This window comes from Heptranchias perlo, chromosome 31 (genome assembly GCF_035084215.1).
Source record: "Heptranchias perlo isolate sHepPer1 chromosome 31, sHepPer1.hap1, whole genome shotgun sequence".
NCBI classification, from domain to species: domain Eukaryota; kingdom Metazoa; phylum Chordata; class Chondrichthyes; order Hexanchiformes; family Hexanchidae; genus Heptranchias; species Heptranchias perlo.
The window spans coordinates 31,282,719-31,296,879 of NC_090355.1; the positions used below are offsets into that span (position 1 = coordinate 31,282,719).

General features: G+C 42.1%; 1 protein-coding gene across 2 annotated transcripts in view; it reads right to left on the reverse strand.

The window, feature by feature from the left end:
* Positions 1–3,801: 3,801 nt before the first annotated feature.
* The window catches only part of lhx3 (LIM homeobox 3), a 37,956-nt gene continuing 27,596 nt past the window's right edge, over positions 3,802–14,161 (reverse strand). For both annotated transcript variants that reach the window (XM_067969502.1, XM_067969503.1), the window contains exons 5-6: positions 6,125–6,296; positions 3,802–4,226 (exon numbers count right to left, since the gene is read on the reverse strand). In XM_067969502.1, coding sequence (XP_067825603.1) covers positions 3,802–4,226; positions 6,125–6,296 — 597 coding nt within the window. The remainder of the gene's footprint in view (positions 4,227–6,124; positions 6,297–14,161) is intronic.

A 14,161-nucleotide genomic window follows, 5' to 3' on the forward strand; every position in this document is an offset into this window, starting at 1 on the left:
ACTTGGGAGTCATATCACACCCTGAATCCTGAGATGCACTGTTACTTTTTGCACAGATGTGCACCTAAAACTAATTTGCATTGACATGAAAGTGACATGACAGTATTTATACCAGTTTGTGAGTTATACTGCCAGTAGCACTCAGTAGCAACAATGCAATGAAAAGTGTCCATGGCCCCAGATGGTTCATTGTTAATGTGATGAGTATGCAGATAGAAGCCTAAATACTAAAACAATTCAGAACTAAGTTTAAAAAGTGCCTAGGCGGTGCATTGGACCGATCAAAGCATAGCTTCACACCACGAGTTATATCACATTGTGTGAAGGGCCAGCTATGAGAGCCGACCTACCAGAGGTATTTTCACTTGGCTTATGGTCAGTGCACTGAGGAGTCAGAACAGAACCGAACGCCCATATTTTACTATTGTTGTTCTGTTGATGTTGAAAAATTGCTGACCACCCATACACAACCAATAGTCAAGGGGACTACAGTATTGGGGTACAATGTATGAGTAATTTGAGACCTTACATGTGGTAAGTGTAACAGGCTTGGGAGGAACAGGTGAGTTTGGACCCATGATTTCCAAATCTCTCCACCTCTGGGGGCTTTTCCTCGTGTTATGTCTGGGTCTGTTGTAGACTAATTGATGGTGATCAATAGCTATGATTAGTCAACAACTCCATTATCATTGTATCATGTGACTACCAGGATGGCAGAAGATGAACTAGATGGACTTATTTTATCTAGCAATTCTTATGTTCCTGATGACTATTAGATCCAAAGCCAAATTCAGAATTCACACTATTTTGGCCTTACTTACATCCTGCCAAGCTGTAACCATATGCAGTGATGTAGAATGTGCAATATAACATCCTTTCAGATAAACTGGTCTTTTTTAGACAAGGATCCTGACCTGAAACTGGCTGCATGGTTCCCTAAAAGATGGGACCCTAATTTTAAGACTCGTCAGATTCCTGTACCTGCCTTAAACCACCCCCCCCCCCGCCGTTATACGGCACATAACAGCCAGGGTTCCACTCCACACTAGTACCAGCAGAGCTCCTAGTTATACTCAAACACATCCATGGTGCTCTGCTCATCGGCCTCCAACTGCTGGTGAAATTTCTGGTGATAGGAAAAATCCCATGGGATATTCAGCTCCTTTTTGTCCTCGGAAATGGCGAATGCTGCATTAGATCATCTGAGGTTACTTAAAGCTTCACACTGGTTATCTTGGTCCCGCACTCTGGAAGTATCTCAAACCCATCGTCTTGTTCCCACAGCAACCCCCCCGCCCCCAACCCTCAAAAAGCTCCTCAAAACCTACCTCTTAGGCTACACTTTTGGCCGTCTCCTCCAACCTTCCCTTACTCCTTCTTGATGTCCCATCTGTCTCTTTGTGAAGTGTGCAAAGGAGATTTACCAGAATGGCACCAGGGATTAGGGGCTTCAGTTATGTAGAGAGACTAGATAAACTGGAATTGTTCTCCTTAGAGCAGAGAAGGTTTAGGGGAGATTTAATAGAGGTATTCAAAATAATGAAGGGTTTTGATACAGTAAATAAGGAAAAACTGTTCTCACTGGCAGGAGGGTCAACCAGAGGACACAGATTTAAGATAATCGGCAAAGGAGCCAGAGGGGAGATGAGGAGAATTTTCTTTATGTAGTGATCTGGAATTCACTGCCTGAAAGGGTGGTGGAAGCAGATTCAATAGTAACTTTCAAAAGGGAATTGGATATTTACTTGAAAAGGCAAAAAATGTACAGCTATGCAGAATGAGCAGAGGAGTGGGACTAATTGGATAGCTCTCTCAAAGGCACGATGGGTCAAATGGTCTCTTTCTATGCTGTATGATTCTATGATTCTATGATAGTTCCCAGTGTTTTGGGACATTTTGTTGCTTTAAGTACGCTATATAGCATAGCTTGTTAGACTGTAGCCAGTGTTCATTGCTCACCATGTATTGGGCTCCCGATGTCTAATGCTGCCCCAACTCTCAGATTACCCTGATCTGACATAGCAGCAAAATACAGTGTTGGTTTGACATAAGATCTGCATTATAACTGTGACACTGGATTCATCAAACTCATTCCAGATATAGTGAAACCCCCTGATCAGTGAAGTACGGTATTGTGACAATCAAGAGGTCATTATAAAAGGCTGCATTATGTTCTGATGACAGGTCATGGATCTTCAACATTAATAACTCTGTTTCTCTCTCCACAGATGCTGCCTGACCTGCTGAGTATCTTTCAGCATTTTCTGTTTCTATTCCGGCTATCACTAGGTTATCAGCACTATATAAAACACTGGTGTCTACACATACCGTGATACTTTAGCTGATAAATTTATTAAAGATTTGTCTTACTGAGTGTTCAGAAAGAATAAATAAAAGACAATAAAACATTTACACGTGACCTACAATAACTTCCATATCCAGTTTGTATATGTAAAACACCTTACACTTTATAGCTCTCGCTGACAAAATGCATAGTCATATCAACCACTGAAAAACCCAAAATGTCAAGTGGTGATGTTCAAACAAGAAGTGTGTCCGTCTTTGTTTTTTTTTGCTGTTTTTTAAAGTATTTTTTCTCTAAAATCGCACCACCATTTTCGATCCTAAAAATACCACTAAAGAGACCGCTTCCCTTTACCCACAGTAAAAATACACTTTACAGAAATACAGGGTGATTTCTTCTCGTTTTCCTTCCCGGGGGGCGGGGATATTTGGCAACAGATACGCATTGCAAAGTGCAATTGGTGAATAAATGTCACTCCAAAAAAAAAATAAGCTTAGAAATTACTGTTGGCCGCGAGTGAACCAATGCTTAACACGTTTGTACGACATTTTACTGTTTTAAGACAGGCATTAACCTACTTAGTTTAAATGGGTTAAAGAAAGAACTCGCATTGGTATAGAGCCCTTTCGCGGCCTCAGGACGTCCCAACGCGCTTTACAGACAATAAAAGTACTCTCGAAGTGTAGTCACTGTTGTACTGTATAGAAACTCGGCAGCCGATTTGCGCACGGCAAGATCCCACAAACAGCAATGACGTACTGATAAAATAAGGAACCGAGACTATCGATCCTATTGGGCCGCCACCCCCGTCCGATAATATGACCAACAATAACTTCTAGGCTACTAAAGAGAGTGAAGAACAGATGAGAGATTATGGACTATAATCAGGCGTTTAACAGCCATAGAATTTCCGAGTACACCGCTCTGTTCTGTCCAGTAACTGTTCTGATGCTTTGAGTTCCAAATTTTTATAAAAATCACATTCATTCGTACGATTACTGTTAAGAGTTCAGAATCCTATCACTGTGATTCATTGAGATGTACGCCAGGATCGCACAGAGACCGGGAAACTATACGCCATAGGAGTCTCACACACACACACACATATATATATATATATATACACATATATAAAGCGTAAAAAGGGAGGGGCCACCTCGGTGTGTTGCTTGGCAACTTAACAGCAAAATGATATTTAACATAGTCTATTAAAATGTTCTCTAAGAGTCCAACGCGTTGATATCGGTCACACAGAGAGAGAAAGAGTTACAAAAACAAAAGAGGGGAGGGCTGAGAGTTGCAAGGTCCGTGTTACTGCGGGACTTTGAGAAAGTTCCTTTGTTGTCTCACGGTGAGCGTAAAATCCTGGAGTTACTTGTTCGGAGTTTCCGGCTGATGAAGCATGTGAAATGCTACACGATTGTTTCATTGTTCCCTGTTTGATCGAAAGGTATTGTTTTTTAAAACGAGGTGTGTGTGTGTGTGGTGTATGTGTGTTAAAATTGTGCGTGTTCCACCTCGTCCAGCCAGGATGCGGGACTGGCCGGGAAGTCGGGGTATCCTCCGCTGCTGCCTGTCGAGAGGTCGGAGCTGGGTCCGTTTGCTCCTAAAACCCGCATGGCCTGGCTCATACCCTGTCCTCCTCCTCCTCCTCCTTGAGCCAGGATCCCTAAGCCAGTGTCCTGATACACGAGCCCGGAGATGAGGGGCTGGCGAGGCGGGATGGCTTGCAGAGAAGCCGGGGACTGAGGGATACCGTAAGGGCTGTTGGATCTCAAGTCGTGGTACTGGTCCTCGGACAGCACTCCGTCTATAGAGAAGCCTCCGTTGCTCGCAGTCTGTCTGCCCAGGGCTGGAGAGGCGTCGTTCAGGCTGCTGTACATCCCATTCGGATGACCCATGTCTGACATCGAATGTTCGTCTACAAATGTATAAATATTTAAATAAAACAAACACACATTAAAACCCAGGAGAGTTACTCAATCTATGTGAATGAAGCAGGTTCACCCCGGCATTAACCTAGAGTTTGCGACCGAACCAGCGCAGAAGATGGAGGAAATTCACGATTTACGCTGGGTGTAGATTACGACCAGTTTGAGTTTCCGCCATCTTTTGCACTGGTTCAAAAATCATCTCGCTGAAGCCAGCCCCGCCCGCAAAACTGGCCATCCACCCCCCCCACCCCCAAACGAAATAACGAGGATGGAGAGTTTCCTCCAATTACTCCCATTCAAAAAGGATCTCCAAATTAAGCTCGTTTTCTTAGGCGCACAGGCACTAGTAGGCTCGTTTTAAACGTTTTTACGTATTAAAGATATTTAATTTACTAACAAACTGACTAATGAGAGTGTTAAATGATTCAGTATAGTTTTTCAAAGTCATTTTCATTGATTTAAAATCAGGTTACTCACAGGTGAGGGACTGGACACTTATTAAAAATGCTTATTTTTTGTAATAAACCCATCTTCAGCGGTATTAATAAAACTGCACCAGGTTACCACTCTTAAATACATCATAAATACAACAATGAATATTTTTTATTGCAAAGAAAAAAAACAGAAATGATTACACTCTGTGAAGTTGCCAGATCGGTCATGGAAGATTTTACGTTGGAGATTATGCAAATAAATTTTAGCGGAAACTTGAACTGTAACCTGGCGCACCGATTGCACCCAAAGCAGAAATTCTACCATCAGAGATCTACAAAAGCCATGAGCATCCTGAATTTCTTTGCGAACCATATGTTCAAGCGCATCGTGGGTGAAGCTCCCCACCTGGAGCGTTACAACAAGAGCTTGACCATCAGCTCCCGGGAGATCCTGGTCTGCCTTCCGCTGGCTATTGCTTCCGGGGAGCTGGCCAAATGCACCGTGTCAGAAGGGACAAATTCCTCACAATTAAACTATCGTCGAGGTAAATGTTCGGCACTGTGAGATGAGTAATTTCGATTTAAAGTGACAACGTCCATTTTATTTTTGATGGGGATATTTAAGATAAAGTGCTGGAAATACACAGCAGGTCGGTTAGCTTCTGAAATGAGAGGCACGGTGACCTTTCAGCTGGGACCCTTCATCAGCCCCTCTGTAGTGTATTTGCAGCACTCCCCGGCTCACATTCCCACGATTCACTGTTTACTCGCAGAATGCTCCCCCCACCTCACAGTAATTCATTATATGTGCAGCCCCTCCGGGCGTTTATCAGATATGGGAAGCTCAATAAATGCACGCTTCTTTTGTCAGATTCTCTGTTCTTTTGTTATACATTTGGAGTTATTTAGAATCTTGGAATCATCCATCACAGATGGAAGCCATTTGGCCCACCGTGCCTGTGCTAGCTCTTTGAAGGAGCTATCCAATTAGTCCCACTCCCCATCTCCTTCCCCATAGCACTGCAATTTTTTCCCTTTCAAGTATTTATCCAGTTCCCTTTTGAAAGTTACTATTGAATCTGCCTCCACCGCCCTTTCAGGCAGTAAATTCCAGATCGTAACAACTCGCTGCATAAAAAAAATCTCCTCAATTCCCCTCTGGTTCTTTTGCCAATTACCTTCAATCTGTGTCCTCTGGTTACCGACCCTCCTGCCAGTGGAAGCAGTTTCTCCTTATCTCTATCAAAACCCTTCACAATTTTGAATAACTCTATCAGGTCTTCTCTTAACCTTCTCTGCTCCAAGGAAAACAATCCCAGTTTGTCTGGTCTCTCCACATAACTGAGATGTTGACATAAAGAATGAGAGTTCTAAAGTTTTATGTTGGATTCAGTGATTGTTTGGAGCGATTAGAACTGGGCTTCAATTCGGAGGGACTGTAGGATACAAACCTGTGAAGGACACCTCAGCATCACTGGCCACCCCGTCGTCCTGAGTGCTGTCCTTGTCCGATTTGGAGCTTGCTCTGGATCTCTTGATGTTCCTGAAATATTGGCCCCATCTCTGCCTCCCGGCATCTTTTTTCAATCGTTTCTCCTTTGCTCGTCGGTTCTGAAACCAAACCTATTCAAGACAAAGGCAAAGACGTAAGAACATAAGGGTGTAAGAAATAGGAGCAGGAGGAGATCATACGGCCCCTCGAGTCTGCTCCGCCATTCAATAAGATCATGGCTGATCTTCTACCTTAACTCCACTTTCCCGCCCTATCCCCATATCCCTTGATTCCCTAGTGTCCAAAAATCTATCTATCTCAGCCTTGAATATACTCAATGTCCGAGTATCCACAGCCCTCTGGGGTAGAGAATTCCAAAGACTTACAACCCTCTGAGTGAAGAAAGTTTTCCTCATCTCGGTCCTAAAAGGCCGACCCCTTCTCCTGATACTATGCCCCCGGTTCTAAATTTTCCAGACAGGGGAAACAGCCTCTCAGCATCTACCCCGTCAAGCCCTCGAAGAATTTTATACATTTCAATGAGATCACCTCTCATTCTTCTAAACTCCAGAGAGTATAGGCCCATTCTACTCAATTTTTCCTCATTGGACAATCCTCTCATCCCAGGAATCAATCTAGTGAACCTTCGTTGCACCCCCTCTAAGGCCAGTATATCCTTCCTTAGGTAAAGAGACCAAAACTGTACACAGTACACTAGGTGTGGTCTCACCAGAGCCCTATATAATTGCAGCAAGACCTCCTTACTCTTATACTCCAACCCCCTTGCAATAAAGGCTAACATACCATTGCCTTCCTAATTGCTTGCTATACCTGCATGTTAACTTTCTGTGATTTGTGTACAAGGACACCCAAATCCCTCTGACGACCAACATTTCTTAGTCTCTCACCTTTTAAAAAATATTCTGCTTTTCTATTCTTCCTACCAAAGTGGATAATTTCACATTTCCCCCCGTTATACTCCATCTGCCACCTTCTTGCCCACTTACTTAACCTGTCTATATCCCTTTGCAGACTTTTTGCATCCTCCTCACAGCTTACTTTCCCACCTAGCTTTGTATCATCAGCAAACTTGTATACAATACACTTGGGTATTTGTAACCCTGATGTCAATTGTTTTGAAACACCAGAAAAGCGGAATTAATGGGACACACACGGTGCCTGTTCCACTGTATAAAATACCACCTCAATATCACCACTTTAAAGGGTACTGGCATCTGGTAGAAGTGATCAACAGTGTAATTGGAGATCACACATCACCAGAGTGCACCCACCTTAACAAAAATTATAAAGAGTGATTTGTTGTGGACCAGTTGGTAGTATGCTCACATCTGAGTCAGAAATGTTGTGGGCTCAAGTCCCACTCCAGAGACTTGAGCACATAATCTAGGCTGATATTCCTAGTGCAGTACTGAGGGAGTGCTGAACTATGGGAAGTGCCGTCTTTCCAATGAGATGTTAAACCGAGGCCCCATCTGTTCTCTCAGGTGGATGTGAAAGATCCCATGGCAATATTTGAAGAAGAGCAGGGGAGTTCTCCCTGATGTCCAGGCCAATATTTATTTCTCAACCAACATCACTAAAAGCAGATTACCTGGTCATTATAACTTTGCTGTTGCGGGATCTTGCTGTGCACAAATTGGCTGCTGCGTTTCCTACATTACAACAGTGACTACACATCAAAAGCACTTCTTTGGCTGTGAAGTTCTTTCTTTCTTTCCATTCTTGCTTTCTTTCTTTCTATACTTTCTTTCTTTCTTTCTCACCAGTCTGAGGGTAACCCATATTCTGGCAACCTCCATGCTCCGATAACACACCAGCTGCAATACTGTTGCAACCAGTGCAAGCTAACCTTCTAAACCTTATTTTTAAAAGCTGAACAAAATCCTGGCTTCTCCGGGTTTCTTCTGACATTTCAGCAGAGATGTGGGGATTTTCCAGTTATAGGGAATTCAAACCTTCATCCTGTCAACACACAGTGCAGTGGTTCACACCATGGGGTAAGATCTGTCCTTCTCACCACCATCTTGAATGTCTTCCTTTTGAATTAATGGATGATGTCCTACACAAAGAGACCAGCGGAACCCCTCATCCTCTGTCATCAAACTGCACTCATCTACCATCAACTGTTGCCCACCAAAGTAGCAATACTGGAGGCTCCAAATCAGCACCAGAACTGAACCAAAACAACCAACCGGCTGAGGACTGGTTTCATGAATTTTGTAACATTTATACCATTGTTAAACCCATGTGGCTAAGTAAACACAAGTTCTTGGCAGGGTATCTATCTAAACAGAATGATGGAAGAATGGGCCTGTTATACTGCTCACTGGCACTGGTCTCGGCAGTTTTATCAGCCAGCAGTGGGCATGAATAGTACTTCAAGCATAAGCATGGTGCCAGGCATTTCACCTGTAGAGTAAAGTCAACTGCACTTTGTTGTTTTCAAAATATTATTTTCCCATGTTTTGTTTGTCATTTTTAATTCCATCTCTTTGTGAATGGGAATTGCTGAGTGGATTGATCAGGTGTAGAATAGCAATGCCATGGGAATGCCATCACAACTACATTCTTCTCCAAGTCACACACCATCCTGACAGACCTGTCACTGTTTCTTCATTGCTGTTGGGTCAATGTCCTAGAGTTCCCTCCCTAACACTATGTGAGAGAGCCATCACCACAAGGACTGCAGCGGTTCAAGGAGAAGGCCCACCACCACCTTCTCAGAGCAACTAGGGATGGGCAGTAATTGTGCCGCCCACACCCTGAAAACAAATTAAAAGAATCAGTATATGTACAAGGAATAGCTTAATGAGAAGATGCCCCTCGACGTTATTTCACCACCGAAATAAGTTTCGGTGAACTTCCCATTCACAAAGAGATGGAATTAAAAATGACAAACAAAACATGGGAAAATAATATTTTGAAAACAACAAAGTGCAGTTGACTTTACTCTACAGGTGAAATGCCTGGCACCATGCTTATGCTTGAAGCACTATTCATGCCCACTGCTGGCTGATAAAACTGCCGAGACCAGTGCCAGTGAGCAGTATAACAGGCCCATTCTTCCATCATTCTGTTTAGATAGATACCCTGCCAAGAACTTGTGTTTACTTAGCCACATGGGTTTAACAGTGGTATAAATGTTACAAAATTCATGAAACCAGTCCTCAGCCGGTTGGTTGTTTTGCTCCAGTTGACTCAAAGCTTTTGGGGATTCGACCTTCAACCTTTTGCACTGTATTTTGGGGTGAATGTGGCACTCATGTCATTATACTACAGGTTTGGCATCAGTACATAATTTAGATCTGAGTTATAACTGAGTTATACTGCCAGTTCTGCATCACTGTGCTCAGGCTCCCTTAGGTCAGAATACCAGGGAAATGTTTAATGTTGGCAAAGAAACTAAAGTAAAGTTTATAAAGATGGCTTTGCAGGTGTATCGCAATTGTTGTGAAACCCGAAACAGGTGAGACTCAAGGTGATCAAAACGGCACTCGGATCAATGACCTTGCACCGCATTTCGAAAATGATATCGCATTGAGACAGGAACTGCAGCATAACCTGGCCTCGCAATGTCTGTGAAAGAGGAACATTATGACGAGTTTATATCACCATTAGCTGCAGGATGGATTCCAGCCAGCCAGCACCTCATTTATACTACTTGGCTCGAACTACAATTCGCCCATCCAGAAGAGCCCTGTGTGTTAAATTTGAAATGTTTCGGGAGCCATGGGCTGGAGTGTTCACACTCTCTAAACACTTACGTCAACTCCAGGAGTGTTTAGAGAGCGTTCAGGGGATCCACGTACACTTTCTAAACCAGGTTTGACGCTGCACTTGGAGTCATACTCCACGTGGTATCGAACCCAGGAAAATCAACCGCTTCATACTGGTTGAGAACTGGTATCTCGAATTTCGTAACATTTATACAATTGCTAAACCCATGCGGCTAAGTAAACGCAAGTTCTAGGCAGTGTATCGATTTAAACAGAATGATGAAAGAAGCTCGCTGGCTCCGGTCTTGCCAGGATTCTCAGCCAGCAGTGGTCATGATTAGTGTTTCAAGCACTGGCATGGTGCCAGGCATTTCACAAGCCGAACAAAGTCAGCTGCACTTTGTTGTTTTCAAAATATTATTTGCCTTCGCCAGGGTGGTTTCACACAGCACCTTTCTGGATCCAAGTCAGAGCCTGACTCTAGTATCACATTACAATGTTAGGGTCCCAGCGAAGCAGAAACCCTTTTGCAGTAATGCTAAAGTATGATCCTTCCTTTAGATTGTCAGGGCTACAGTAGTGTGGGTTCAACAGCAGTTTCTCCCCATCATGAACCCTGCAGCCTAACAGAAGACTACTTGCTTCAAACATGTCCTTGTTCCTCTAAGTGCTTCCTTGCTGTCAGATCTGCAACAAATGTAATGAAACTTCATCATTTTCCCTCAGGAGGCCCAGAGGTAAGAGTTTGATGCTGTACTGTGACTGTTTAGAAAGGTTCTGATGAAAGGCCATCTACCTGAAACGTTAACTCTGTTTCTCTCTCCGCAGATGCTGCCTCACTTGCTGAGTGTTTCCAGCATTTTCTGTTAGATTTCCAGATTTCCAGCATCCGCAGTAATTTACTTTTGTTTTAACTATTTTATTTGTTATTTGTAATCAGTGTGCGGGATGTCCAATCAATTGCCATTCATTGAACACCCCTCATAAAGAATGTGTTTTCTTTTTTGAATATTGGCTATCCATGCTGAATAATCACAACTGTGCATCTCTTTAATGTTATGCCATTACCAGCTTGTGTGCAGTGAGTTTCAAGCCTTATAACACTGATGACCTTCAGTATAAGCCATGAACAGTCACTGCAACTAAGCAGCTATTCATAGATGTTACTGCCAGAACTGGAGAATACAACAACAAACACATGATGAGCGGAAGACGCATTGATCCCATCGAGCTGGCTTCTTTCTGCAAACAACGTAAAGTCACACATCGCCAGAAACCCCTGCACCTGCCACGGTAACATTAGACGTGTCCTTCAAGCTCTCTCTCTCCCCACCCCCCCCAGGCGAGCTACATTATCCGTCTCACCAGCCACATTAGCCCAGTGTAGGGACTGCAGACTCGATCGGAAGGGCCGAGGCAGCATCTTGGAATCAGCATGTGCGTTAAAAATAGTTGATTCAAATCTGCTGTGATGCAGGGATTTACTCCATTAGTACCGGCAGCTCCCCGATAGCATGGATAACTTGGTCTTAAAGCAAATGGTGGCTGTGGTAGCTAACTCCCAGTCTACCGACTTGCATAAAATGCAAAATCTTTCTTCGGGTGCTAAATGCTTTAAATTTGATTGTACAACACATGAAATCTTAGTTGTACAAGGAAGCACGATTATAAGAATTTGGATAGCAGGTATTCCCTCTCATCCATTTAATCTCTTGGGGAAAATTCGGCGCGGTTACACACTGATCCCCAAAAATAATTCAGCAAAACTCCAAAGAAACTCACCTATTCTCACATCTTCACTTTTCAGCCATAGCCTACTGTCATGTCCATATAAAATCCCCACCCCTTGCCTACACACCCCAGCAACACAGCAATCATATTGTCCTGTGCAGCATTTGATTCTATCCCTGAAGGCTGTACCCCATTCCCAACCAAATATCTGTTCAACTCCTTTTCGAAGGAGTTCATAACACAGCTTCAACTGCCTTTGCTGGGAATCTGACTCACATATCCACTACCCTGAAAAGATCAATTGATTTAGAATGGTAGTTTACTTTGTACCAATAAAAATTGAAAGTAGAAAATATGTTTGAAGTCAGACTGCGTGACATTAGTAACAAACACAGTAATACATTCACATGCAATTCCTTTGCCCACTATTTTCACAAAGCCATAAACCTGGGTTAACTGTTTTATCAAAGTTGGAGAAGAATGTTATACAAATGTGCTAATTTTGTCAAGACTGATTTCGACCCATGTTTTTTGTGCCAAAATGTATCAAAGCATTTACAAAGTTTGCTTTGTCAATATAGTTCTACATAAAAATCCATCATTAAGAGTTAGTGGAACTTTTTTTCCATTCCCAGTGGGTATTTTCCAATGTAACATTCTCTTATTTACTTACAAAAAGTTCCCTCCATTTTCCCCCTCTTCTAAAGGCTCAGGGTTATTGTGCTACAGGTGCTGGAAGTTCCATGGTGCATTGTGAAAGTCTCTGTTGTCAATAGACAGTGAATGTTGACAAGCTGGACCATGAGGAACTTCACAATCAACCAGCAGCAGGAAACATGATTGATTTTACCACTCCAAAGGACACTGAGACAAATTTTAATATCACTATTATCACCCTGGCTGAGATCAGCAAACTCAGCACAGACCAAAGGTCGAATCTTGGACTTTCCTGGTCTAAAATGGCTAATTTCTATCCTGAGCCGTGCAACTACCAATTGAGTACCAATTCTTCCCTTGTATTAACCTCCAATCTCAAGGCTTTGGTGCTCAAATGTCATGCTTATTATCTGACTGTTTGCACACATATTAGAAGATTTCCTTATAGTGCTCATGATCTCCTATAAAGAGACTCCCACAGTTGGAGGTATTGTCAGACTGCTATACTGTACGTTTGGGAGGGTTTAAAGAAAATAGTATCATCATAATGTTCCCAGAAAGTGTAGCATGACAAAAGTATAAGATATACAGAATTCTGTTCTATTTCCTCCCTGTACTCCAGTAGAGTCTGCTGACACTCACTGTGTGTTAGTCAGACAGCAGTTTAATTGGCATCTTATTGCATCTAATTGGCTGTTGACCCTAAAAGTTACTGCTAAGCAAAATTTTCCTCAAACAAAAGATCCTTTGCTGCTGCTCTCATTAATGAGTGGACATACCTGAGACTTTGGGACATTAAATATAACATAAGCTTTAGTAAGTTTTAACTGAAATCTAATCTTACTGGAGAATTATGACTCATCAGATTGTCCAATTAGTCTTAAAGTCTGGTGGGTGAAAGGAAAGGTCTTTGCCTTAACTTTAGATTGTTTGAGAAGTAGGCAGAAGAAGTTTGAACACAATGAGAATATTTGGAGAGTGTAGAGAGTTTTAGGAGTATATTAAAAGATCAGAGAAGGGTGAAGAATGTTTAGACACAATCCGAAGGTGTAGAACAGAGTATTCAGTACAATAAGTGTCTGCAGTTATTTTATATTTAAACTGCAGGCTAGAAATAAGAGACAGAAGACAGATGAAAAACCAGGAAAGGATATTACAGTAAACTCACTGAAGACATACCCCAGAGGTGGAACCAGGGCAATGCTGAGGGAAACTGAACTGTTTTGACAAAGCAGTAAAACAAATACCTTATCAAAACAGTTGTATACCCGTACTCTAAAATTAAATTGAAACAGGAAGCACATGATTGCACTATAATCCAAGGAACTTGATACTGTAATTCTGATCCAAGTTACATGTTAAATTGAACCCAATTACTGTTATGATACTATAATTCTGAAACTAAATTATTGCAATGTTGGTGATGATTATGTTGGCAATTGTACTATCTTGCCTGCATAATAGTAGTGAAACAAAGTTGTTGTTGATAATGCATCCTCTTGTGTCCTGTTGAAACAACTTAATATTTAAATGGCAATCAATGTTGTATTGTAGTCCTACTGGTGTTTGAACTGTGACTGAAGCTTTTTATTTAAGATGTCTTCAAAGTGATGCATCAAAGTAAAATAAGGCATCCTACATACTGGTGGTTTGTCCAGAATTATGACATAACAGAAGCATAAATTTATTGATGCCATTATAATATAAATCATAAGTCTAACTAAGTATATTTAATCAGCAGAACCTTGCTAAATCAACTGAAAATTAAATGTAACTCTTGCTACAAATTCAAGAAGTGATTTTGCAAGAAACTTGTACAAAAGTGCAGCATTTGTATTTGCATTTGGAGTTATATCAATTATTGTTCGTTA